The 27,656-nt window shown below is 43.2% G+C and overlaps 1 protein-coding gene across 2 annotated transcripts in view; it reads right to left on the bottom strand.

Annotated features, from left to right (window-relative positions):
- Positions 1 to 854: 854 nt before the first annotated feature.
- The window catches only part of LOC306965136 (seizure protein 6 homolog), a 226,029-nt gene continuing 199,227 nt past the window's right edge, over positions 855 to 27,656 (bottom strand). Inside the window, exons 10-17 of one of the 2 annotated variants that reach the window (XM_079559379.1) lie at positions 15,514 to 15,710; positions 12,656 to 12,850; positions 12,136 to 12,327; positions 6,909 to 7,103; positions 2,099 to 2,128; positions 1,866 to 1,974; positions 1,546 to 1,645; positions 855 to 921 (exon numbers count right to left, since the gene is read on the bottom strand). In XM_079559379.1, the coding sequence (XP_079415505.1) occupies positions 892 to 921; positions 1,546 to 1,645; positions 1,866 to 1,974; positions 2,099 to 2,128; positions 6,909 to 7,103; positions 12,136 to 12,327; positions 12,656 to 12,850; positions 15,514 to 15,710 (1,048 nt within the window). In that variant the 3' untranslated portion in view covers positions 855 to 891. Of the gene's footprint in view, positions 922 to 1,435; positions 1,646 to 1,865; positions 1,975 to 2,098; positions 2,129 to 6,908; positions 7,104 to 12,135; positions 12,328 to 12,655; positions 12,851 to 15,513; positions 15,711 to 27,656 lie in introns of those variants that run through there. The other variant, XM_079559378.1, reaches the window with a different exon arrangement.

The raw sequence follows: 27,656 nt of genomic DNA, 5'->3' as shown, positions 1-27,656 counted from the left end.
AGGTGACATTTCAGCACTAGTTCCATATTTTCCTTATAACCGTTATTGAGACGTTAGAGACAGAGCAGTAAAACCTCTCCATTTCGTATTGACATTTAACAAGTGTGTTTGGGACAACACCCGGCATATATTTATTGAAACTTTACAGACATCATTAAATGATCCTTCTCGGGTTTGGTGATTCTGTCCCGAGTTTCCGAGTCGGACTTATGGGGGACTTATGGGGGTTCCAGTTGAAATGTTCCTGGTCGGAGCTTGGACATTCCGACCTCTGAGATCAAGTGAAATGCAGCATTAGGTTGCCAACCTCTTGCGTAAGCGGGAGTTTACACATCTATAGGTTGACATAAAACCCCGTAAAGATGTCGGCTCATAAACCTTTTGGAAAACCTCTTCTACGCCTCGTCAACATTAATGAGTGACAGTGGAGTGGATCAACGTAAAGCATTTCCAATCCGGTCCAAGGATGTGGTGATCAGTTATAGTTATAGTGCTGCAGGTCGGACAGTAGCTGGGCAGCGGTACAGAAGTGCCTGTCGTGCGAACGCATCGTTGAATCATCTCTAAATCTTCCCCTTGACACATGACGCATGGCGTGTGGCGTGTGGCATGAGGCGCGAGGCGTGAGGCGCGCTCGGGTAAAGGACAGGTATGACAACAGAGAGACAGACAGACAGTGCAGACAGTAGCTCTCATCGCCCGGAGATAAAAACTGTACAAGTGTCCGCCGCTGGAGTTAGAAAAATAATCCGGGGGTCCAGCATGTTTTGAGGGGAGTGGGTGGAAGGGGGACTCCGGCCTGGTGAAGGGAGGGCGCGGGGGGTGGGGGGGCGGTACAGGCTCAATATATGACTTTGCAGAAGCTTTCAGTCATTGCAGGAGAGACAGTTCTTAGATCGAAACTTCGTATTCTCTCGTGTCCTGTGGAGAGACATAAGCAGAACAATCTTTTTCAAAACTTAGATGTCTGTGAACTAATGTGAATGTCTGTAAACCAAGGAAAAGCAGTGGAACTTTTTGGGGCCTGCTTCATTCAAACAGTGATCCTGAGGTCATTCACGCACTTATTTTGTGACGGAATCGTGAAAACTGGGGCAAAATATCCAGGAATGATGAGGACAGTCATTAAGTAGTGTTATAGTGAGGCGGGTGAGGCTGAGCCAGATAATGAGAGGCCGAGGGTATGTCCGTCAGCCCCCGAGGCAGGAAGTTTTAGAGAGTGAATGAAAGAATAACTGTGTGCTGTAATGACGTGAAAAGTGTATTTGAAACCAATTAAGACGACAACTTTGTGAAAATCTCCAAAACTTTTTTTGTGTGAAAAGACAAACTTACCTCATTGTTCTGCAGCATGCAAGAAAAAACAATACACTATCAGAAATTGTGTCAAGACAAGATGCAAAAAATACAAAGTCTGAGGTAAAACAAGCTTTAAACTGAACTGAATTAGGGAAATCCGGACTAAAATGGAACGTTTTGTTTTAGGCTGCGCTAGTAAAAAATGTTCCCCAGTATTGTCTCCAGGATGTGCTTCTCCGAACTCACTGTTGTGTCGTAAACCGAGTTGTCTTGGGCTGATCCTTCGCTGATGTTCTGATAGGGCGGACTTTTGGACACTGTCAGTCTGACCGGGTTTCTCTGCAATCTGTGAGCAGACACAAACACGTTCACAAAACGAGAAGACGAGAGTACGATTTACGCAGCCGATTCTAAGATCAAGATTATGTCATCGTTTCAACCCGAGATTTTGCTGCTCTAATAAAAAACTATGAGTTAGTAGTAGCAGTTGCTCTTATGGTTGCAATGTAGCAGCAGTAATAATAGTGATAGAAGTTGTAATAGTAGTAGTAGTTTTTTTGGCATACTTGAAGAAGTAGAGGTAGACGGCTGTGATGAGGAGAAGGATCAGAGCGACAGGGACAAAGACCACGAACAGAATCTGCGCTCCGTCCAAACGTAGGGACATCGTGGACACTGGGGAGACATGAAACACTGAACATGAGGACATATGGGGACCTTCAATAATTCCACATGGACACTGAGAGATACTACAACAAGTCATGCAGTCATTCTGAGCTATGAAATTCTCCTGACTTACCGTCCAGTCTGCGATCGTCTTCAGACTGACCTGAGGAGACACAGAGATGACATTATGAAACATTTCCCAGCAAGGACTTTCAGATGTGACGCCATCTAGTGGGCAATGTATTCGTCGTCCATCCATCCATCCGTCCGTCCGTCCGTCCGTCCATCCATCCATCCATCCATCACCCATCCATCCATCCATCCATCCATCCATCCATCATCCATCCATCCATCCATCCATCCATCCATCATCCATCCATCCATCCTAACTACTAGAAAAACACAGCTACATCTCCTACAGTCCCAATATTGTCTTTCACAGTAGCTAAAAATAGATCACCGCAAAGCATCATGGGGTGTAGAGCTAGCCAAACAAGCACTCATTTTGCGTGGGTTGTCTATGGTCTGAGTCGCTTCGATAGTCAGTCTTCGAAAGTTTTCTGCTACAAAACATGTTCAAACACCAAGGAACTAAGCACTAAACGGTAGGTGGGGGCATGCACTTTCGTTTCATTAAAGTTGAAAGAAGAAGAGGAAAAAGGAACCAAGCACTGTGGGCTTGTTCAAAGTGTATATCCAGACCGGTTACCAGAGGGACATTTTTTTATCCCATTTCCAAAGCCTGGGAAGATCCGCGACATGACACAATTGGAAAGAGAATGGGCCAAACAAAGAATGGACAAGGCAACGCAGTGGCAATAGTTATGTGGACGAGCGACTTTCCACGTGTGCAGATAGTGGGCAGCAGGTACATTTCTTCTCTGCATTTTGTGGGTCGTAAAGGTCCTACGTCCGAGAATGACGAGTCGATACTAGCAACGCTCTCAGTTGTGGAGTTCTCAACGAAATGTCCCAGCTGAACGCCTCGACCAAAGAGCAGCCCACCAAAACAAAGGGCGGAAAAGGCTTTTAACAGATCTAAGCCACGGAGAAGGCTCATCATTACAAGATCCTGCGGCTCCGCAAAGTGACAATGAAATTGTGTATGCATGTCCCGTTTGAGAAGTAAGTAAACACACACCCGCGTATGTAAATGCGGTTTGCTGTTGAGTTGGTTGTTATTGTCACATTGTCCCTCTCCATGATGTGTTTTCTCTTCTGCAGTGGTCTGTGATTGCAGCTGTTAAGTTTCTTCTTTAGCTTTTTCTTGCACGTAGAAAAACAGCACCAAGACCTATATACTGTAAATAAGCCAGCGAGACCTGTCACTGTAACATCACAAGGCCCGTTTGAGAAGTATGCAGGAAGAATCCGAAACATGTGAAGGCACGATAAAACTTTACCGGTTGGATTAAATGAAATACTCTTTTGCAATCGACATTAGGTATAATAGATATTGGCTGAATTTGACAGCTGTTGCTCCCTGGCACTGATAGATGGAAGACGTCTGATGTCATAATCTAGCAGCATTTTTTGCATTGTTACCTGTTTGTGTCACAGCAACAGCAGCAAATTGAGAGGAAAGTCCACAACAATCATATCAATCAACCAATCATCTTCCAACAAATGCGTACTTCTGATAGCCAACTGTTTACCTTATACAAATGAATGGTGAAGCCAGGCCCTATATGAAATTATGGCGTGATACGTATTGTCCATTTCATGGCATTTACAGTGGATGTTTGCATACACTATTTAAAAAGACAATTTTTTCAAATTTATTTCTATTTGCTAAATGCCAGAAGAATGAAAGATAGAATTTTCTACACGGTTTTATATCAAATTTTACAAAGCCAAAGGTTTATATACATTTCATTTATATTTGGTATTGCCTTTAAACTGTATAACTTGGGTCAAACGTTTAGGATTTCCTTCCACAAGCTTCACACAATAGCAGGAATTCTGGTTCATTCCTCCAAACACAACTGGTGTAGCTGAGACACGTTTGTAGGCCACCTGGCGTGCCTGTGCCTTTTCAGCTCTGCCCATGCATTTTCAACTGGCAACCACTGATGACCACTTTAAAACTTTGTAACCAGTATTGTCCATTTGGAAGACCCATCTGCAGCCAAGCTTTAACTTCCTGGCTGATGTCTTGCTCCAATATTTCCACATAGTGTTCTTTCTTCATGATGTCATCTATTTTGTGAAGTGCACCAGTCCATCCTGCATCAAAACAACCCCACAGCATGATGCTGCCCCCCATGTGCTTCACAGTTGGGATGGTGTTCTCAGGCTTTTCCTCCAAACATGACGATGGTCATTATGGCCAAACAATTAAAAAGAAAAAAGTTGTCAGACCACAGGATATGTCTCCAAAAATGTAAGCCTTTATCCTTGTGTGCATTTGCAAACTCCAATCTGGATTTTTTTTTGTGTTTCTTTTGGAGTCAGGGCTTCTTCCTTGTTTCACTTTGGATAATGACAAACTCTGACCAGGTTCAGCATCTTCACCAGGTCTTTTGCATTTGTTCTTGGGTTCACATTCCAGACACAGCACGTTCATCTCTGGGACACAGAACCCGCCTTCTTTCTGATCTGGATGATGACTGGACATTTCCATCTTTTTTATACCTCATATAATTGTTTGAACTAATGAACGTAAAACCATCAGGCATCTTGAAATTGCACCCACGGATGAGACTTGTGCTTCCAAGGTTGTGACATCGACATTTGGGCTTTCTCAAATAGTTCAAAGGTATAGTAATCTTATCTTCTGACTTTGTAGAAAAACATTTCTAAAATAAAATCGCATTTTGCAAATAGACATTTTTTTAAATTTTTATTCTAATTGACCTAAAACAGGAAAAGCTAGTTCTGGTTCATGTCAGACAGTGGGGAAAAAAAATGCACATGTGTATGTAAACATCTGGTTCACACTGTATCCACCTTATTCCGGAAGTTAGCGTGGGCATAAAATCAGTCACTACACGAAAACAAAGCCCTTTTTTGGCCGCGCAGATAAACGGGGCAGTGTTGACATGTTGATGCAAGGGAACATTGGACATTTTACACAAATCATTCGACTAAACATCAGTCAGGACAACACAAGTGCAGAGACAACGCAAAGAGGCAAAAGTGGGCGGGGCGGAATAAGGTGAATATAACTTCTGTGGTTTCTACGTCATTAACACAGGTTTGAGCTCAGAAGCCACTTTTGTATGCTAATGTTTTCTTTTTTCTTTTTTATCTCAAAAGGCCAGTACACTCATTAATGATTTCTAGCTCATCACCTAAATGTGGTTGATGGGTTGACAACAGCCGAATTTGCAGTGTTTGGTGGCTAGGAAAAATAGATTGAGCAGGCTAACTGACCAAAGCATTTCCGAAGAAGCCGGCATGTTAACTGTCCGCACATGTCCGCTTCTCCTTTTTATTTTTCACGGGGAAGTCCAAGGTACACACACCCATTTTCACATTCTCCACCTCTCCTCTCCATCCCTCCTGCTTTCCCTCCTTCTCCCTCCACGCCTGTTTCCCTCTGCCGTTCGGTTGACGGATGTGTTTTTCAGGCTCTCCGCCGCGCTCTCGCTCTTCTCGGCTTAAGTTGTTTCTTTGTTTTGTTAAATTGTCTTTCAAGCTGTCAGGGCGCGCAGACGGCGGAGCTAAATAATGGAGTATGGGCCGTTTAAAGGGATCAGTGAACAGGAGAAATGCAGCCGTTTCCAAAGCTTTCACGAGAACGAGATCTGTGTTAGAGCTGCAAAACTTTTCCGGGGAAATTAGGACGTCTTTGTCGAATCTTGTTGCGACGGCATATTTCACTGCAGACCCTTGCATTGATAAGGAATGAGTCTATTTTGATACTGTTATTATTGTAATCCATTCAATATGTAGCCTAATGTGCAGTTATTATAAAATGTGTTATTTCTGTTTCAAAGAGCCCTGATGTAAAGTAGTTGTAACTTACCGAGCTTTCTTTACTTCTTTTCTCAAATGGGTTTTCTTTATTTTAATATACAAACTACAAACATAGATCTCTTGTGGGTTATGAGCCGAAAACATTGCTTAAAAATAATTTCAGTCAAGGAGAAGGAAAACGTAGTGAATAACTGGGAAAGTATCAGAGAGGGTTGGGTGAGCAAAGGGTGTGAAAACTTATGTACATGCAATATTTCGAGTTTTATTTTGAATACATTTGCAAAACATTCTAAAAAAAACCTGTTCCACTTTGTCATCTTGGGGTATTGTGCGTAGATTGATGAGAGAAAATAAATAATACATTTTGGAATGATGCTGTAACATTACAAAATGTGGGAAAAGTGCAGGGGTGTGAATAGTTTCTGGATGCACTGTATATTAGTCCAGTGCTCAGGTCACTGCACTGGCTTCCTCAATAGAATACTATTTACAGGGCATTGAGTTGCCTTGTGTACGAAATGCGGCATATAAATAAAGTCGCCTTGGCTAAAATGCTTTGCTTGACACCAAAGTATCTCAGACATGTGAACCAGAGTCAGGACTAAACACGGTGAGAACCTCGGGGAGGGGTCTCCTGCTGGTCCTGGACGAAACATGCGTTTGTGTTTGACAATGTTCAAATCCAGACAGTTCCTCAGAGTGCAGATAAAATGAAAGTATTTTATCTGCACTCTTCGCTTTTAAGGTAATTAATAAATGACTACATGGCTGCTTTATGGGTGGATTTGATCTGCCTTTTTGTAATATTATGTTACTTTGAATTACCTTGTGTAAGAATTGTGCTCAACAAATAACCTTTCATTTCAAAATTAACATTCTTTGCATTAAAAAAAAAGCTCTTAAGAAAATTCTAAATAAAAACCAAGTGAATGGAAATGCTGCTATTATTTCACTTTTTTGAGAGTCCACTGATCTACCCAATATCTTTTTATTGTTTCCAAAAGACTCATGCAGTGGCTGACCTTTGCAGACAGGGGGCAGCCCGCTCCACTGAGACGGGTGTCCGGGGATGCAGCGCAGCACGGGCTCCCCCAGCAGCTGGTGCCCTTTCAGACAGGAGTACCTCAGCGTTTCCCCCGGCTGGAAGAGCGACTGCTTGGAGCCGGGGACGCCGAAGGTGGGGTTCCCCGGATGACTGCACGGCTCGAACGTCTCGGCTGCACACAGAGAGGGAAGAGCTCTAAATGCGCAACTCCTAGACCAAGCCACCGGTTCATTTTCACTGTTGACCCCCCCTGTGTTCAAAGTGCACTGATCTTTGCAGGATAATGGACTTTTTTTTGTTGAAAAGGTGGTGCGTGGCTGTAAAACACTGCGGCAGGATCATTTCTTCATGCTTTTTAATCTCCCGCAGGTCAAAAATAACACGACCTCCATTTATAAATCTGTCATTGTCACATAATAGTATCAAAATGTGGCTTGATCTTCCTGAAATGTGACTAAGTAATGTGATAGGGGTACATTTCAGACCTTCAAAATGCAAAGTCCTAGCAGAGTATGTGTGTATATGTTTGGCAAAGGCCTAAATCAGATGCCCTTCATGGTATAACCCAGAAAAGGAAAGTGTAAGACTGCACACTAAGAGGGAAAATGTGATATTTGGACATTGTCATAATGATTCCATTGTTTTTCGTCACCATTTCAACACAGTCCATTTCATTAAACAGGACCGGCTACAAGCCTCCACAGTGCTCCAGAGATCATAGACTAAGGCTTCCACTTTTTATTTCTAATATACAAATAACAGCGTGGTTAAAAATGTGATTCATAGCCCAGCGTATCTTCTTTACATTTGTGTGTAAAGTGCAAAAGTATTTGGTCATAAAAAAAAAACCTTAAAGCCTGGCTCCAAAGGCTTTTATTGTTTCTAAAAAAAATACAGTTTCCTCGTGTGACAACTCTTAAAAGGAGCGTCATATTTTTAACCACGCTGGTTCGTGTTAGTAGTTTTCCGTTTGGGTCAACTTTGGGCTTTGATTGACAGGCCCCGGAGCACTGTGAAGGCTTTTTGCTAATGGAGCTGGCTCCAAAAACACAGTCAAATTGCTATCATGCTTCAGCTAGCTTCAGCTAGCACGCATTGATCACTATGGGGGAAGCCTTGCTCCCTTTGTCCATCCTTAATTTTACAGTCTATGAAGAGACCAAAAAGTAGGGGTAGTTGGCTTCCAATAAACTTAAGGATAAAATTCGAAATGATTTTGTTATTCTTAAAAGTGCACACAGAATGGCCCCACCCTTTCTTCTCGAGTATTACCTTACAATGCTAAAGACAGCTCTAAAAATTCTATCACAGCCTCCTATAGCACTTACCAGTGTGGATTTATAGTGTTAATATAGATTCTGTTATATGCTAGTCTGTCAAATGAGAAATAATCTGCTTTATTTCTTTAATAAGAGCCATAGTACAGTTATTAATCATTCCCCCACACCTGACCTCTGTCTCCTCCGCGCCCTCGTTCCTCTCAGTCCATTGTATCCGCTGCTAACCTCCCGCCCGTCTTATTAAAAAGTAATTTCCTTTTCCAACAAGCTTGGAGGCATTAAACCCATTTGCATGTTTCATATATAGAGCCCTCACTGACTGCGTGAGAATTAATTTGAGCGAACGACGGAAATGACTACAGAGGAGACAAGCAGGTCAGTGAAAAGGATGAGATAAGGCCTGTTCATTTGCGAAGAGCGGGACAGCACTTCACAAAATCAGAAAGTTCTGTGTCGGGAAGGAGACAGGTGCTAGAATCAGGAAGTGCCTGAACGCAAAAGAGTCCCGACATGTCATTTTGCAATAATTGAAAGGTTTGAAATTGGATTTGTGCCAAAGCTTGGGGAAGTGCGGGCTACACTCGAGCGACAAGGGGAACTTCCTAAGCGTGTGAATTACATTTTTTAATTTTGTGTAAAATGAGTGACCTTGGCGGGTTATCAGGGCGGCGCACACATCTGCTGCGGCTTCTCTCCCAAAAAAAAAGGTGTTTTTGTCTCTTTTTCCTCTTCAATGTTTTGCATGTACTGTAGCATTTTAAAGGATCTGTATCATGCTATTTTAGCCATTCCAAAGTTAAGTATAGGCATTTATATGATACATTGTACCTCTACCACTATGGAGCACTCATTTTTGTGATAAATATAAGTGTTTTCTGGAGGTATTTTTCGAACCCGGAAGACACAACGCTTCGATTCAGTTAACTCCGCCCCCTCTCTCCGCACATACAACTTTACCATAATAAGTGAAGTTACTTCACGATGCAGTTATACGGAGTTGACATCTGCAACACAGCTTCATAAATGGCTATCACACATGCTAATATGCTAACACACAAGCTAACCCGCGTTTGGATTGACTCACCACTCTGGTCTCGTGCTGGTTATAAAAGTTAATCCACTTTGATTCTGGCGAAGGTTCACCAAACATCCATCAGAGACAGTCACAGAAAAACAATATTTTGGTGATAGTCGCTGAATCCCGGAGAGAAAAACAGCTGAGTTGGATGGTTGAATAAACTCCTCGTCCTTGTAGCCAAACGCGCTTCTTTTTCTCCGTGACATTATCGTTAGTTAAGAATGAAGAACAGGTGTGTCCAGAGTAGGTTATAACGAGCTCCATCTTCACAGCTGCAGCGCAAACATGACTGATCTGTTCAGACGCGATGTGTTTGTTTTGGCCACAGCTGACCTGGAAGCACCTCTGGCACATCCTTTTTTATTTTTTGAATTATTTATTTTATTTTATTTTTTACTCTTTGTTTCTCTCTTACGACAGAAATAATGAAAACGCTGTTTTACAAATTAAAATCCGGCCGTAAGCATAGACAGACGCCGAGCACTTCCGTTCCGCTGTTACGACACAACTGAACACTCAGTCGTTCACCAGGAGAGGGAGGAGCAGCTGCTCAGAGAGCAGGATTCAGGAGGATTACTGAGAGCTGCGTGAATGAAGCCACAAACCACTCTGGGGGTGTTTTTGATAAGGAAATAGCATAACAACATGGCTAAAAGCTCCAAAAAGTCGATTTTGCATGATATAGAACCTTTAAAGTGCAAAGATATCAGAGCCATAACTATGATTAATCCACATAAGCGGTCTTTTTGTTTATGGAGACATGGCTCAACAACAATGGTTTGGACAGCGCCTGTACTCAAATGCTTTAACCCATGTGCCACTGTCGTCCCCATGTGCAAAGCAAAAAGTAAAAGCTTCTGAATAAGCACACTAAAAAAACCTTAAATGCAGCACTCATTTTTCATGAGGTGAACGCAAAGACATGAAACTCTTTTTAGAAACATTACAGACCCATTCCTCAAAAATATGGTGCACAAATCTGTCTAAATCTGTGTTAGTGAGCACTTCTCATTTGTTTGTTTGTTTACTTTATTGTCCCTGTAGAGAAATTTGTCTGCATTTAACCCATCCTTGGATCCCGCTGGGGCAGTGGTCGACGACAGTGCCGCGCCCAGGGACCCATCTCCATGATGTGGAGCCAGGCTGGGGGTCAGACTCACCTGGCTGGAGGCTTCACCTAGCCCTAGACACCTAGACCTTCTAGCTGTGAAGCTGTGAAGCGGAGGTGCTAACCGCTGCACCATCGCGCCGCCCTTTGTCAGAGAACCCCTCCCCGCTCACGGCTGTGGCATATCAGGATTATGATAAGATGTATGACTATTGCACAGGTGCCATAGGCTGGCTACAATAAAAGGACACTGAAATGTGGAACATGAGGACCAGGGACAGTCATTCTCTGGTGTGACCACCATTTGCCTCACAGTGCAGCACATCCCGCTGTCGTACTTTATACCACGGTCACTGAGAATTCCAAGTCTAACTGCCGTGCATTATTTTCGTATAACTGCACACCGTCCGGTGCAGTCCGGTAGTTTAACTGGGATATCGCTCCGCTAGGGGCGTCACCATAGCAACGCAGTACTCAGCTGAATCAGATAAATTAAATTAGCTAATGTTAGGTGACAAGTTTAATTTCAAAATTTTTGGCCAGAACAAAAATTTTGATGAATGGGAGGTAAAGGAGAGCAAGCAGCTGCTAGGTAAATACAATATGAGCTTTCCATTTCTATTGAAAACGGTTAAGGCACTATTCATTATAATCAGACATACATTAAATGATCCCTGGATCATTTAATGTATCCAGCCGCTGGATTAATAAAGTCAAACATAAAAGTTTCAGTTCGTGAGACCAAGGTATAAGCGACTCCACCGCAGCTGTTTCCATAAACAGGTAGCTAGTTAGCTTCAGGTTAAACAGTGTAAAAGTGAAATAAGTCCTGTCCAGGAGCCGCAGACTATCAGTGTTTAGAATCAGAATCAGAATCAGAATAGGTTTTATTGCTATTGCCATGAACAGGTTCACCACTAGGATTTTTACTCGGTGGGTTTGCGCACATGCGCCAAACACACCAGGGCGGCCGGTCATGGCGCCCCTTACACAGAAAAGTGCAGGGTTAGTGCTGTTGTGATTCTGTGCTGATGTTGTTTCGTTGAGCCTGCTGCAGATCCTCACAGCAGCGAGAGAATGGCTCGCTCTGAGACGAGCCTTCAGACAGTGCAAGACCGGCTAAAAACCCACATAAAATGGTCCCTGTAGTTTGGCGTATTTAGAGAATTTAGTAAATGAAAATTACATTTGTTAGAAAATGTTAAGTTTGTGGGACCACGGCATAAGCGGATTAAGCTAACTAACTAAATTAACTTTGCGGAGGAACACCACTCCGCTCCACGTCGTGCATTACAACCGTCTAATGCACGGTTCCTCGTCGTTTAATCCTTACGTATACGCCGATCCAGAGCATCTCAAACATGCTCAATGGGCGACATGTTATTCAAAATGGCATCAATAAAATGCACCCGTGTTTGTCCATATCAACAAGCTGATTAACCCAGTGAAGGAGATGTGCTGCACTGTGTGAGGCAAATGGGGGTCAAACCAACCTCCCCCGACCCCTCCAATAAAGCACAAGTGAACATTTCAGAGTGTCCTTTTATTGTAGACAGCCTAAGGCACACATGTAAGGGGGGATGAATTCTCTAACACAGATTTAGACAGATTTGTGTATGATATGGCTCCAAAGTTTCCTATCTTTGTGTTGAGTGTTTATTTGGCCTTGATTTCTGTCTCACCGCAGTAATAACAAACTTGAAGAGTAAGCTGTGGTGAGGGTAATACTTGTACTCACGTATGCAGGCGGGCAGCTTGTGGGTCCACCGCGGGCCCCCTGTCCCGCGGCTGTAGCAGGTCAGCAGGCTGTTGCCCTGCAGACTGAAGCCTTTGTCGCACATGTACTGCACACTGGAGCCTACGCTGAAGTGAGGAGAGGACAGGAGTCTGCGGCTGTGAGCCACCTGCCCCGGGTCAGGACACGACACCACTGGAACGGCAACAGAGGAACAGAGGAAAACAAAGCAGGGACAAAGTTGAACTACCTTACACTTTAAATCTATAAGTTTGTTCATAAAAGTATACATTCAGAAGTTGGTGTACTGCCAAGGACTTGAGGGTTATATCAGTAAAGTCCCAATTGTTAGATAATATGTCAGACCATCAGATCTTTAGAACGTCCAAATGGTGCAACAAAGATTGGTAGTCATGAAACCATAAAGAATACCAAAAGACCAAAAACTGACGAGGGAACATGGTGTAAGTGGTATAAGTAGCTTGGTTCATTTATTTGATACAATACATCTTGTCCCACGCACCTCTCTGACAGGTGGGCAGGTCTCCGCTCCAGGTCAGGTCCCACTGGCACATGAGCAGCTCGGCGCCCTCTACCTGAAAGCCGGGGTAGCACTGGTACGTCACCACCGTGCCCTGCACCAGGTCGGGATGGGACGAGCTCTTCCAGCCGTTGGAGATCTCGGGCAGCTCCGGGCACGTGTCGTTACGCGCCACTTCTGCAAAGTACGCGGGACAAGACGGAATGTAGTTTTACTGTTTTACAAGAGGAAGAAGAAACTGTCACCAAAAACCGCCGTGAAGAAGCTCCCTGGTTAGGAGTGAAATGGTGGCATCTTTCTAAATGTGCAGCGCTGCCCCCCTTCCAGACTCCACATATTTGTTTATATTTAACACACTTATATTATACTTATCATCAAAGTCTACCAGACTGTTCCTGTAGAAAAACGTTCGACCATCAGTTCAAAGCCTCAAGCTCAAGTGCTCTTGGGTCATGCAGCAGGACAAGGACCAAACATACCTGAATATTTTTGGTCTGAATAGCTCAAAAAGAACAAAATTAAAGGGATATTTCAGGATTTTTGACATAGGGCCTCATTTCCAAGTTATCCAGAGTGTTGCTGATTTCTGGAGATATTTTTCTTGTAATTCAAGCAGTTCTTGTATTTGAAGAGTTTCATGGCGCTAGGCTAGTGCAAGGCTAGCGCATTTCTACGGTATCAGCTAGCCTGCATTAAAAACAGTCTGACCCGCTCCACAGAGCACCTGAGGCAAATCACTTATAACACCAGACTAACCATATAAATGTCTGTGTCCATAGAGTAATTTTAACCATTTTTGCATTTAAAATAAGTTATATTTGAGCAGCATCTGCTTCGTGGTTGTATAAGCTACGCAGGGGCGGGGGGGATCTGCTAGAAAATAGTCCCTCAAAATGCGATCATTCATAGAAATGCACTAGCCTTGCACTAGCCTAGCGCCACGTAACTCTTCAAATATAAGAACTGCATGAATTACAAAAAAATATATCTCCAGAAATCAGCAACACTCTGGATAACTAGGAAATGAGGCCCTATGTCAGGGGTAGGCAAGTTTGTGTCATGGAGGGCTGATTTTCTTCAATGCCAAAACACCAAGGGCCGAAACTCACTATTGCAACCCAAAGTAAAGCACCTTTTTTGTACATATATAAGCTATGCACATAATATATGATCTAATGGGGTGATTTGCTGGGAAATGTGAAAATATTAACAGTGTTTTCCACATTATTAGAGTCCTTTTCACGTATTTGGTCTCTGATTTATGAATAAATGTTTCTTCAAAATTCTCTTGGGGGCCAAAGGTGTTATGCTGGAGGGCCGAATTTGGCCCCCGGGCCTGACGTTGCCTACCCCTGCCCTATGTCAAAAAATCCTGAAATATCCCTTTAAAGTTCTGGACTGGCCGGGTCCAAGGCCGGACTTAAATCCAATTGCGATGCTGTGGTGTGACCTTAAAAGTGCCACACAGGGCCAGAGAGGGTTGGATTTTTCGCTCCTATAATAAAATGAAAAAAAAAAATTGTATTGACTGGGAATGTGTGACTTAAAAATTGTCTTGACGATCGAAATAACTTAAGTTTGAAAAATATAAACATCCTTCCATCCATTTTCTTCCCCTTTATCTGGGGTCGGGTCGCGGGGGCAGCAGTCTCAGCAGAGATGCCCAGACTTCCCGATCCACACACACCTCCTCCAGCGACACCAGGCCAGCTCGGAGATGTTTGGAGAGTAGAATGAAACAAAGATCTCAATCGAGAAAAAAATAAAATCATCTTAGGCAAACACAGTACGCTAAGAGGCAGGAAATACAAAAGCCCACTCTGTAATTCACTAACCCCAGACACAGGATACCAGGGTTTCACTTGCCACCATTTCACGTAACGCTGTCAAACCAACAGCAGAGGGAGCCGCTGATGCACTCACAGCAGTTTAATGCAGTATCAACAGCTACACGGAGCCCAATGTACAGTATATCGCAATGAACAGAGCTTTGTTTGAATCTCCGACCATAAACAAAAGCAATAAACAAATCAATATTCCATTTGTACGGCCACCGCATCATAAACGACGCTCCTCTCGCAGCGCTCTCTAATCCCCATGTGTGACTTGTACCTCTGCTGTTAGCTCAGCGCTCTCACATCGCAGCAGGTTTTAAGACTTCATAATTGAAAATGGGCCGTGGACAAACTCCTCTTCCCCAATGAGATTCATGACATGCGCCTGTGCAGACCCCTGGCCCTTTCCCCTCCAAATTCATTTGTTTTATCTGATTGTGCGTGTTTGCAATAGGGTTGATGGAGGACCGAGCCGAGGCCATAGACAGAACGTTTTAGTTTCCACTTTTAGGTTCTTCCACATTCTAGGAAAAACAAAACAATTCCCATCTGCAAATTAATCTTAGCCGCTCGGTCTAATCTTAGCCTTCTGCTGCTGCTGCTGCTGCACAGGTTCACCTCTCGCTGTGGCATTAGTGGTAGAAGAAACTGGTTAGGGCTGGGGTGATATATAGCTTTAGGATATATCATGATATGGTGTTGCTGTATTTATATTTATAGAAAAGTGAACAGGGCACGCTATACTGTGTTTGGTGACGAGACCAAATATATAAAATGATCCTCTCAGAATCAGCACGTCCCTCTTGATGTGCTTTCTTTTCTAGTTAAAGTATTTAAGATCCTTATTAAAATTCTCTTAAAACTCTTAACATTTCTTAATTAAAAAATGATGCCCCACAACCTAAAACTCGCTTCGCTTTATTGTAACTCGCTCTAAATAATTTCATCTCTTTAATTGAATCTCACAACCACATGAAGTCTTTTCACGGGTAAAATATGTCTCACCAAAGAAGTGCACCACAAATCCGTTGCCGTAGCCGTAGACGTTGGTGGCGGGGTCGGACTGGAACTGGATGGTCACGTCGGCGGTGGAGGTGTAGAGCTTGAAGCGGGGCCTGGAGCCTCCGTAAGAGCCCAGGACTTTAGCCGTGAGGTCGTCCCCGTCGTAAAAGGTCAACAGGTCATTCACGCCGATGTTCAGCCTGGAAAATATACCAAAGCAGAAAAGCGATCTGGTTATTGTGTCTTTTAATCCTGTAAAGCTCCAGTATCCAGAGCAGATGCTCCAGCCTCAGATGGCCCCTGTCCACTTGAAGAAGCAAGAAACTCACTTTCCTGCTTAGTCACTTATGTTATTTAAATTCAGATTTAGCCTTGCTTTTTAGAGTTCAAAGCTTAGGAGTTGGAAATATCTATAAAAATCCTTTAAAAACTTGACAAGACTGGAAATTTAGGGCCGATCTTCCGCCTGGCGCAAGGACAGCACTACTCCAAACGAGACAGTCATCTTCTATGTACGCAGCTGTTGTGCTATTTGACTGTCCCACTGTGAGAGGGCATGGCTCATAAAAAAAAGAGTGAGGTGGGTTTGGTTTATTACAAACAGCACTGAGCGCTGCTCTCTTTTACAGTCTCACAATGTTTTCCTCGTTTATATCACGCTGCCTTGTGTTCTTCCTTTAGCATAATAAGCTTTTATAAGCATATTTATCCCACCGTGAGTGAAACCCTGTCATGTCCTACAGACGGTCCCGCTGTGCTGCCTGTCTGCACTCAGTCATCACTGCGTTAATGCAACGCAAGCAAAAACATATGTTCACCCCTCTACTCCCCCACAACCCCTCTCCCTCGCCCCTTGCCAGCTGTGGAGTCTGGTTGGAGGAACAAGGTTGTTCTAGTCGAGTTTTCCAGCCGTACAGTCCACTTACAGCGCCAGGTCTGGAGCTGGAAGATCTCACCGCTAAGAAGGCTTCACTATAGTCTGCGTTTAGAAACTCAAGATCGGGCCCTTAGTTTGTACAGGTGCCATTATCATATTATTATCATTATCATATTCTTATTATTATAGTTATACATAATTCACCTTATTGCGAAACGATTTGTTTGCAGGTGAAAGTTTTGTTTCCAAGTGAAAAACTATGTATGAAGTCAGTGTGTGGATTAAGATGACCCCCACGGGCTTCCCAGCCACGCATTCACCAAACCCTTTACGTTTGCAAATAACTGAGATGTGCTTTCACCTTCTCTTCCTATAGCCTATAATGGTCCTGTTTGCTGTGAAGCGATGCAGTCACAACCTTCTATGCGCTATATGAACGCAGCAAAGTCATTCCTGTGGGAGCGGTAATAACGTCCACCTCTCCCCTCTCTCCCCCCTCTCCCCTCCATGTCTCCATGTATTTTTCAAATGACAGTAATTGTACAAAAAGGGCCACCAAGGCAGCGGCAGGTCAGGAAAAGGCTGGCCCGTCATTTATAAAGGATTCACCCGTGAGAGCGCAGAGCCGAGTGCTGATGGAGTAATGTGGAAATAGGGCCAATTGACAGGAACACAAAATGACTGTCTTCCCAGGGCCATTTGCAGATTTGATGCTTTTAGAGCTGGGTAAAAAAAGGTATTTAGTGTTGCGTGTGGAGGAAAACGTGGAGCAGAAGCGGTTGTAGATTTTTAGTGACAATAACAACAGTTTTAAAAAATATGTGTTTTGGCCCCCCTCCCCCTGCAGAAAATTGACAATGGAGGGAATTGGGAACTCAATACTCTCCTGTCCGGCCGGTCTGTTCTGAAAAAGCTTCTATAACGACGACAGTGTGAATCTGCACTGTCACACCTCATTCAGGAGGTTCTGAAGTGAAGTGAACTGCCAACAGACTCATGAACACTACATAACTTGTTACTTGCCATTTACAGTTACAGAGTATTTGCACAACTGCTTCACAGGATAAACATTTCCCAAGCAATTTGGAATTTTGACCTCTAACCAAGCTTCTTCAGGGCTGGGTCTTTCACATGAGGATTAGGCATATTTTTTTCAGCAGACGCCGCAGATCTGACGCTGTTCCCTGAGAAAACACGACAAAAAAATCGGTGAACATTTCTGAAATGAACTTGTTCCCTTTCAGCTCGACTTCTCCCACACGTCCTATTCTGTCCACGCCTCTTGTACCTTTGCGTTAACCGAACAGGCGAATGATGAATTGCCTAATCTGCGTCGGCCTAATGACTTTTATCAGGAGCGCGGTGATAAATTAGCATCGGCGCGGGAGCCGTGTTACCTCTTTATAAGAGCGCAGATGTCTCCTCCTCTCTTCTGCTCAGAACCTGATTCCCCAAGGCAAAGATAGCAGCAGCACGCTGCCGCCCGAGCAGCTGAGGGCTCACTCTGAAATGTGGACTACTGGTCTTGTTCTTCTTTTGTAAAGTTGTAAATGGCAAAAGCAACAGATTGAATATGAACAACAACACATGTCATTGAGACTTCCATAGTCCATATAGGGTGTTATATATTTACTAGTGCTGGGATGATACGCTCATTTCACACACTTAGGGGCCGACATAATACGTTATTATGATACAGAAAGTATTGTGACATTAAACATTTTGGAAAAGAACACAGAGCTATGTCTCATAAACCTTGCCTCCAAACACTTAGTAAACAGAGGCCTTTTATGAGCAGAGCAGCCAGCACTAAACGGCCATAAACATGATTTACGTCAAACTAAAATCTGAGACATTTGATATCCGCAAATTCCCTCTTCTGAAACACTGAAGAGGCATCAAGCCATCCCCCCCACACACACACCTGCAGTGCATTGGAGACATTGGTCATAAGAGGCACTGTAGGAAACAAAAAAGGGGCCAACGAGGAGGTATCTGGGCAAGACTCATAGCTAAGCCACACAAGCTTTCTATCACTACTATTCCTCTGGCTAGTGTGTGTTCACTGGAGCTGGAACATATTGGTCTGCTGGGCTCTCCCCAGAACATGCTGAAGGAAGGTTGTGTTTTTATATTCAACTGTAAGGCGGACCCTCGGGTGAAGAATGGGGTCAGAGTCAGGGGAGAAGGGGAGACTGTGTGCAGGAGGAAAAGGAAGGAGGAGGTGGAGGAGGAGCTGACCAGTGCAGGACACCACGCTCCGAAACAGGGACAAACCCGGGAGGCGGTGCACCGTTACAGGGGAGCACTGAAGGCAGTATTCCGGATTCCCCAACACCAAAAAACCTGCGGGTCAGGTTGGCCCACAATGGCCTACACGAGTTGCAGCGGCTCAGGAGTAACCCGACACCACCATGACACATAAAGCTCTTACTTCCTCACCTACCTACTTACTTAATGTACAAGCCCGCACTGTCATCTCATTCTCTTTTGGCCCGATGTTTGATCGCACAACTATTTTGAAGTCCTACCGCGGTGGCTTCTGGTCACCCCTGAAGGAAGCTTTATAACAAAACTACATGAGCAGCCCTATGCACTACTAGCAGTTATTGTACTTCAATCTAACATCTAGCAAATATCTAGCTTCGAAGTTAATTGTCATGGTCTTGGGGGTTGGTTGTCACATGGGTCATGAATGATTGCGAAATTTTGTTGTGAATAAATAAGAGTTTGTTCAAAATAGTGGGATGAATACACGTGTTATTTTGATCACAAGAAATCAAAAAAATTCAATCTGAAGTCATGTTTGTCACCATTTAAAATCTTGTGACACAGACCCTGCATATGGGAAACACTGTTACAGTAAATGTTCTTGTTTGTGATAACGATTTATTGTAATAAAGTCACACATTTAATGCATGTGTGACTCTTGCTACAAACTTAATACATATATCCTTACATCCTCACGTGTCCGGTCAGTACAGTTATCTCTCCTCTCAGCGCCGGTAAAGCCTCACCTGCTCGCTCGCAGACGGCAGCAGATTGCCAAATTCTGCCCACCACCGTCAAATTTGTTGTGATTAAGCTGAACAGGGCTTAGTGCCGATCCACCGTGCATCTGTGCAGCCGAATCTATCAGAGGCGCGCGCCGCTGACACTAATTTGATTTGGTTCAATTTGGGGGAAACAGCAAGGATAAGACAGGCGGAGTCTGAGCCGGGGCCTATGGGACCAGCTGCCAGCGTGATCGCCTCCGGAATCCGATATGTACAAGGAAAGAGAGAGGGCAGAACTCAGTCCTTAATAGGTCAGGGGGCCACGATCAGACAGTGTTTATAATGAGTCCTGGTGCAAAAACATGCCAGATCAGTTCATATGCACACTTTATTTTGTTATTTAGCCCAATCAAAATTACACTCATTATAATGCTTTAATGAAAGAGTGGCCTCCACTTTGGGAACCCCTGCACCGGGTTGGACCAGGGCTGTGTCTGAATGTCCGCTCTGTACCCCCAACTCCTCATTTACTGCATAGTGAAGCACTATATGATGGACATGGAGTGCACTCATTCTTCCGATTCGGACACGCAGCTCACTTTCTCCTCCCTGCAAATCACCTTTGGATTGTCTATTGAAGCCATCAATCATTAATAATAAGAATGAAATGAAAATGTTTTTTTTTTTAAATAATTTGTAGGAATAGCAGAAAATGTTCACATGGTGCAGTGATAGGTCTAGCCCAGGGGTGCGCAAACATTTTGTCTCTGAAGGACAAAATGAAAATGTGCCCGTGGGTCGCGGGCCGAACACAGCGATGTCAAACTGGATTTTATTTTTTTCGGTATACATTTGCATTTGATTCTGTCTATGCAAGTAACATGCTACATTAAAACAAATGTTGCATGGCAAAAGCCTAGTTTTAGTAGAACAAAACCAACAGCAATATTGGGCAAAATGAAAACAACCACTGTATCTGCTGTACCTACAGTGACTTTGTTAACTCAAGAAAAATGCCACATTAGATCAGTTTTGAAAGTGTCAGTTCAGCATACATTATTTTACAAGTCTTTAAGTTTTTAACATGAACCTTTGTTGATGTCAACAACCTTTGCAATAAAAGTTGGAACAATGGGAAAGTTGATGGGCTACAACGCTCTGTGATTCATAAACACTAAGACACTACAACAGTAACAGCGCCCCCAATTTGACGCTGGTGGCCAAAAAGTGTAGTCCATCCTTATTTAGGAGGAACATGCTTCTCTATGGTCCTTATGGTGGGGAGCTGACATTGCTGTAATACCGCCCCCTGGTGGCCATGGGCGACTCCAAGAGACACTTGGGAGCATTGATTCTAATGGGACTTCAAATGTCCCAAGAACAGCTTAAAAGCCTGGCTCCAAAGAGTTTTACTTTTTCTAAAAATCGCTATGACCCGTGTGACCACGCTGGGGTAGGTGAAATATTTTTAACCGCGCTAGTTTTTGTTAAGCAGTCCGAGATTTGGAAGCATTTTCAGTACAATGACTGGCTCCAGAGCCTGTCAATTAAGCTCTGGAGCTCTGTGGCGGCTCCGCCCGCCCCGTGAGTGCAGGGCTTCCTGCCTTTTTGCCTTTTTAAGTAACAGGCTGTGTTGGAGGCGACAGAGCGACCATTAAGGTTCACACAGGACTCGGGAACCTTTTTCAATGAATGGGGCTGAATGGGACCCGCTCATCTTTATTATATTATATCTATGGTATTAACCATACGCGACGGAAAAGTAGGTCACTCTCTGGCGGGCCAATGTAATTGTTCGGGCCCCACTTAGGGCACCCCTGCCTCTAGTGTTGGTATTAAATGTTTACCTCTAGGCCTAATATGTCGACTCTTGGTACCTTCAAACCAAGTAGACTCATTACAGAACCACCTGCCTTCATCCAATCATCTCCTCATCGCCTTCACCACAGCCAATCATCACAGAGGATCGTCTCTCTAATAGTCTTTCTAATTGCTGCTTTTGTCGTCTGTTCAGGTTGAAATCCACTTGTTTGCAGTGCTTTTTTATTACAAACACTGAGACTGTAACTGAGAGAGACTGTAAAAGTAGAGGAATACGTGGGCCTATGTCAGTCCTGACTCCCATTCTCCCATTTCAACAACAACAGTGAGAAGAAGTTTCTGAAGACAGAAGTAAACTTCTTACACTAAAATCATTCCTGGAGACTGAAAACTCACACAAATGAGTCAATCTGAAAATAAAAACTACATTCATTACTTTTGACACAGTACTTTGATGAATCATTATGTTCATATTTTGAGATTTATTCAGTCAATAAGACCAACCGGCATGCACATTTTTCAACTCCAAACAATTTTTTTTTCCTTTTTCCTTTTTATAATTAGCAAAAGAGTGATTTTCCTGGCACTTTAATTGCTGTTGCTTTATGAATTATAATCATCAGGCTGGGCGTGCGTCGCTGTGAATTTGGGTTATTGTCTGAAAACAGTCGTGTTCCAGAAATAATTAAGAGAAATGGTTTGCTCTGTGCATTTATTCCCAGAGTGTTTCTTTGCGTCTTCGCGTCTGAACCTGAACGATGGCGCGCGGCTAAACGAACACCAATTACTTACGTTGACAGGCGTCTTTTCAGCAGCGCGCGGCCGCATTTGTCACTGTCTCGCCGCGCCATAAGAAAAGCAGGTGTTGTTCACGGACACACAGGCGGAGCACAAGAGCCACGAATTCAAATGAGGGGAGGCTTCCTTAATGCTGGACACTTTCATCCACACAAGTGACTTTTGGGACGGGCACAGTGGAAGACAATGTATTTTAGTAAGCAAGGAGGAGTAGTGAGGCAGGTTAAGGCCATGTTTTTGGCAAAATCAGTCACTACGGTAGGTCCTTGCATCTCAGAAAAATCCAAGCTGCTCAAAAGAGGGTTTCAAGGGTCTCTGAGTGTCCGGGGCAGGACTTATTCAGCACTCCCTCACTTCCCAAGAGCCCTGATAGCCTGTTCAATGTATTATTCTTATAGCCATAAGCATAAACCAAGGGTAGGCAAGTTTTCTTGGCGGAGGGACGATTTTCTTTATTGTAATTAGACCAAGGGCCGAAGCCGATGATTATTAGCCCAAAGTAAAGCACAACACTGGAAAAATGACCATCTAAAAAAAGATAAATGACTTAAAATTGCTTGCTTCTATGTTGAATTTCAGTCGGATTGAACTAATCCAAGATACAAATGCTATAGCGCCAATGGAACAATAAAACCCACTTGAAATCAGACAAATAATAGTTTTTCACTTGAAATGACACAAAATTATCTGAATTAAGAGAATAACTACTACTAGAGGTTATATCTCATCAAAAACCAAAACAAATCTACTCAAACCTTAGATTTAATTTCTTAATTCAAGTAGATTTATGTCATTTCTTCCTTAAAACGATTATTCTTTTTCCAGTGCACTTCCTTCAAACACCAGTGTTGTACATAATATATGACAATGTATTGACAGCATTTCTACCCTTTTTTCTCCCATTTAACTCTATTATTGTTAAAAGTACTCTCTGATTTGTGTGATAATGTTTCTCAAGATCATTTTGAGGGCCAGAGGTGCTGTGCTGAAGGGCCGGATTTGGCCCTCGGGCCTGACGTTGCCTACCCCTGGCATAAACCATCAAACAAACTATGAAAGATCCAGTTGTGTTCAGCAAATTACTGTGTAAAAGTAAAATACTAACTCAAATTCACTTAGGTTTTTGCTTTTGTGGGGTCGGATACACTTCACAACAGCCACTAAAAATCATCTTATAAGATGTTAATGACAAAAAAACAACACAGAAATGACCTCACCATACTTAAGTATTGGACCTGGTTTCCCCATTTATTTGAAAGGGAATATATTGGTAAATGGACTCAACCTATATAGCGCTTTTCTACCTTTATCAGGCCCAAAGCGCTTTACACTAAGCAACCAGTCACCCATTTGCTCTCTCTCATTCATACACCAGTGTGCGCAGACACTGGAGGCAAGGAGGGTGAAGTGTCTTGCCCAAGGACACAACGGCCATGTGCATTTGCGAGAGCTGGGATTCAAACCCACGACCTTCCGATCAGGAGACGCCCCTACAATGTAATTTTTCTAATTTTTTTTCTCTTTTTTTTTACATGGGGATACCTAAAGGCAATTCTGTGATGTACGTTTGTTAAGTGGTGACGTCACAGCTCTACTTCCGGGGTCTTAGATGTGTGAAAAACTACAAAAAACTCTTTAATACCACAATCAATATTTCTGAAACTCAACGGGGACTCAGGCTCATTAGCCAAAAATGCCGCACCTACTGCTAAAAAAGTATTATTTACTAAAATCTGTACTTCCGGGTTAGCGGAGATAAATGCTAACGGTGGAGCAGCTACGCTAACCCCGGAAGTACCGACTTTAGTAAATAATACTTTTTTACCAGTAGGTGCGGCATTTTTGGCTAATGATTTTTGAGAAATAAGTCGGTTCAGTCACTCCCCGTTGAGTTTCATAAATGTTGATTGTTGTATTAAAGAGTTTTTAATGTTTTTTTTCTCGCATATTAGCCGCTATGCTAGGACCCGGAAGCGGATGTCGTGACGTCACACTTAACAAACGTATTTCACTGCTGGTGGAATCATCTCCATGGTTACCCATGCATTCAATCCCAAAATCCCCTAAAAAACAATTGGCTTGTTGCACAGTATGGCTATGCTAGTTCCTCTGACCTGAAGTTGTGAGCGCCAGTACTTCCTGTCTGTATTCTTTTCCTATAGAAATTCGCTCAGACCTGCTGGAATAATAATCATATTTTCTAAAGATTACGTGGTGGACAGTGAGTTTCTTGGTAGATGAGCATTTACTGTGTGTTCAAATCTTGATGTAACGAGTTCAGAGGAGACGCCTGTGATCATAAAGGATTGATAGTTTGTCTTGAAGCTAAAGGCTAACATGCTATAAAAAATGGAATAAAAATATATAGCAATAAAAAAATGAAAGTAGGACAAGATGGTTTATATGCATATTAGTTTATATTTGAGGCACTATTTCAAATTTTATAATAAAATAACAATATAAATGAAATGAATGTTAGCCTTTAGCTTCAAGACAAACTCACTGATCCTCATAAACATAGACGTCTCCTCTACGGAAACATTTACACTGTACAGCAACTCGTTAACCTGAAGTAAGTGATCATCTACCAGGAACTCGCTGACCACCACAGAATCTGTAGGAAATACGATGATTCGAACGAGTCTAAGCTAATCTTAATGTAAATTAATACGGACAGGAAGTGCTAGCGCCCACAGCTTCAGCTCAGAGGAACTAGCGTAGCCACATTGTGCAACAAGCTAATTGGTCCAGGAGCGTCCTAGTTGCCACCATGGTAGCAAAGGCGCTACGCTAACCACCCATACAGCAACTGGGTCACTAAAAGGTTAAATACACACGAATATCAACCTGCTTTGTTGTTGTTGTTATTTCTTTTATTAGCGTAAAAAGTTAAATAATACATCTGTAAACATGTGGTGAGGGCGGCCACGTTCAGTGAAGAGACGTTACTCGCATGTCTCTTGTTGAAGGCGAGTGCATGGCTCTATTCAGACGGGGCACAACAATAATCATCCCAAACCGCTGCACCACAGACACAGAGCCGTCTACACAGCAGCCAGAGCTCACTCGTGCATTTCTAAAGGGCTTGTATCATGTGGGGAAATTATTTTTTGTGCATAATCTGCCACCTCTAGAGTCAATTTTGACATTAATGGGGCAATGTGTTCAAAAGCCCGTCCTTTTAGTAGTATTGTCGAGCTCATGGACTGGCCTCCACGAGCTCCACAATACCCGGTGATGCTATCTTTAGTGAAACGCCGCAGCACCATTTATAAACACCGCCTTTCATTCTAAATGGATTCATCCCCAAAGTCACAGGGCTCTTCTTGTTTGTTTCAAATCAAATTAATGATTTCAGAAGGCAAAGCAGTATTTCCATTCACTTGCAAATGCTGAACGATTTTCCGCGCATGACTGCCTTATCAGACTGGAACACCGGAGTCCCTGGTCCCTCCTGTACGTACGCCGAGCCTCTCCTCGCCGCCGCGGCTCATTTACAAGCGTATTTACAAAACCGAGAAGACAGGGGGGGGGGACGGACCCGACACGCCGGGCCGGTAATGACTTCTCTTATATGCAGCCAATTAACCTTTGTTCCGCGGCTCCCCCGGTGCATCTCATCCAGAGGCGCCGACTGTTGTTATTTGCGGGGCACGTTGATCCGAAACTCTGTGATCGGAAAACTACAGGTACAGTAATCAGATGTTTCTGATGATGAAGTGGTGCTTTTGATGAAGGAATTGCATAGTGAGCACGAGAGGTAAGGTTCATGCTGGAGGAAGGCGAAGACACAGCAGATAGAGAGAGGAAAACGTGAATGTAGAGATGAGAAGATGATCGTTTGGATGTAGATTACTGGTATAAATATGATGTACATACTTATACTTTTATAGTTGAGTTTGTGAGTTTGAAGCTTATGCGTGAAAATGGCTGGAATTACAAACAACAAAGCCTGAACAATGGATAGAGCCAGGTTTAAATTCAGCTGTTTATTTTGTCTGAGGGGATTTTGGATATGGTTTAGTTTTTGTCTCAGCTTAATGTATTTATTCAGACTGTTTGTTTGGGGTTCAAGACTTAACACATCAGGCTGGAATTAGATATTGAAAAACTCTCGTAGCTCACAACTGACACGTTTGGAAAGTTTTGTGTCCAGTCCAGATGGTGTCGCCACAATGTGACAAAAAAGGGGTCTTGAAAGTACAGTTTTCCCTTATAATAATAATCAGCGAAAAGGCATAAAAACGTATTATTGTTGCTGTCTGTCTTGTTGAAAGGTCTCTACGCTAATTTCAATTACGGTTTCGATAATTACATTAAACGATTACAAAAATGGCATAATCAAGAAAAAAAAGATGATTATTAAAGAGACTAGATGCAAGTTGGTCATTTTTATACTCACTACCGCCACCTCAGGTCTTACGCGTAATTGCAGCTTCTATATTAAGCTCGTGCATGACGGCAATTTGGACCCAAAGTAACACCTCTTGAGTGACGGTGCAGGATTTTTGAGGCAGTAGGACAGGGGTAGGCAAGTTTGTGTCATGGAGGGCCGATTTTCTTCATTGCCAAAACACCAAGGGCCGAAACCTCAAAATTATAGCCCATGTTAAGAACCATTTTCTGCAACTTTTGTACATCATACATGTCTTAAAGGGATGTTTCAGGATTTTTGACATAGGGCCTCATTTCAGTCATCCAGTGTTGCTGGTACCTGGAGATCTTCTTTTTGTGATTCAAGCAGTTCTTATATTTGAAGAGTTTCGTGGCGCTAGGCTAGTGCAAGGCTAGCGCATTTCTACGGTATCAGCTAGCCTGCATTAAAAACAGTCTGACCCGCTCCACAGAGCACCTCATATCGCCAGACTAACCATATAAATGTCTGTGTCGAAAAAGCAACGAAAAAATAGGACGAAAAAGTGACAACAACACGAGGAAAAATCCTAGATCAGTTCTGAAGGTCTTAGGTTTCAAATCAGGCATTACTCTGGCCAATAGTAGCTCCAGTCTAGAAGCTTTTTTTTAATATAGAATTAGGTAAGACCGAACTGTAGAAAATGCGCTTGGTTACGGTGGGGGTTAAGAGGTTAATGGGGTGTTTAGCAAGAAAATCTAACACATATTACAGTATTTTCCTAATCTTTAGAGTGCTTTATCGTGTATTTGGTCTCTGATTTATGTAATATTTGGGGGGCCAGAGGTTCTATACTGGAGGGCCAGATTTGGCCCCCGGGCCTGACGTTGCCTACCCCTGCATTAGGACATTGCTGGAACATTCCTGGAACAAAAGGAGGAAAATACGTAATTTTAACATTTTAAACTCGGTATAGTCCCGTTAAGGATGCCTTCCCACTATAGTCCATCCGAAGTGCAGAAAGTCCCTTGTTTGCAGGAGTGAATCTAATCCAGTGAACGACCAGCGCTGCCGGATGTACTGCTGTATTTGTTGCAATAAAAATGAAAACACCACTGATGAGTCCTCACCTTTTGCTGAAAGAAGAACAGAAGTTTTGGAAGCCTCTCATATCTGGTTACGGCAGAAGAGTCAATAACTCTTCACTCGAGCAAATCTCACCAACTCAGCTCAAAGCAAACTCCATCATTTCACGCAGCACGTTTGTTCCCTTCGCATTTCACGTGCTTCTGGCAGATAC

This window comes from Gobius niger (genome assembly GCF_951799975.1).
Source record: "Gobius niger genome assembly, chromosome: 1".
Lineage (NCBI taxonomy): Eukaryota > Metazoa > Chordata > Actinopteri > Gobiiformes > Gobiidae > Gobius > Gobius niger.
Note: the sequence above shows the minus strand (reverse complement) of the source record. Positions and strands in the feature narration are given on the sequence as shown.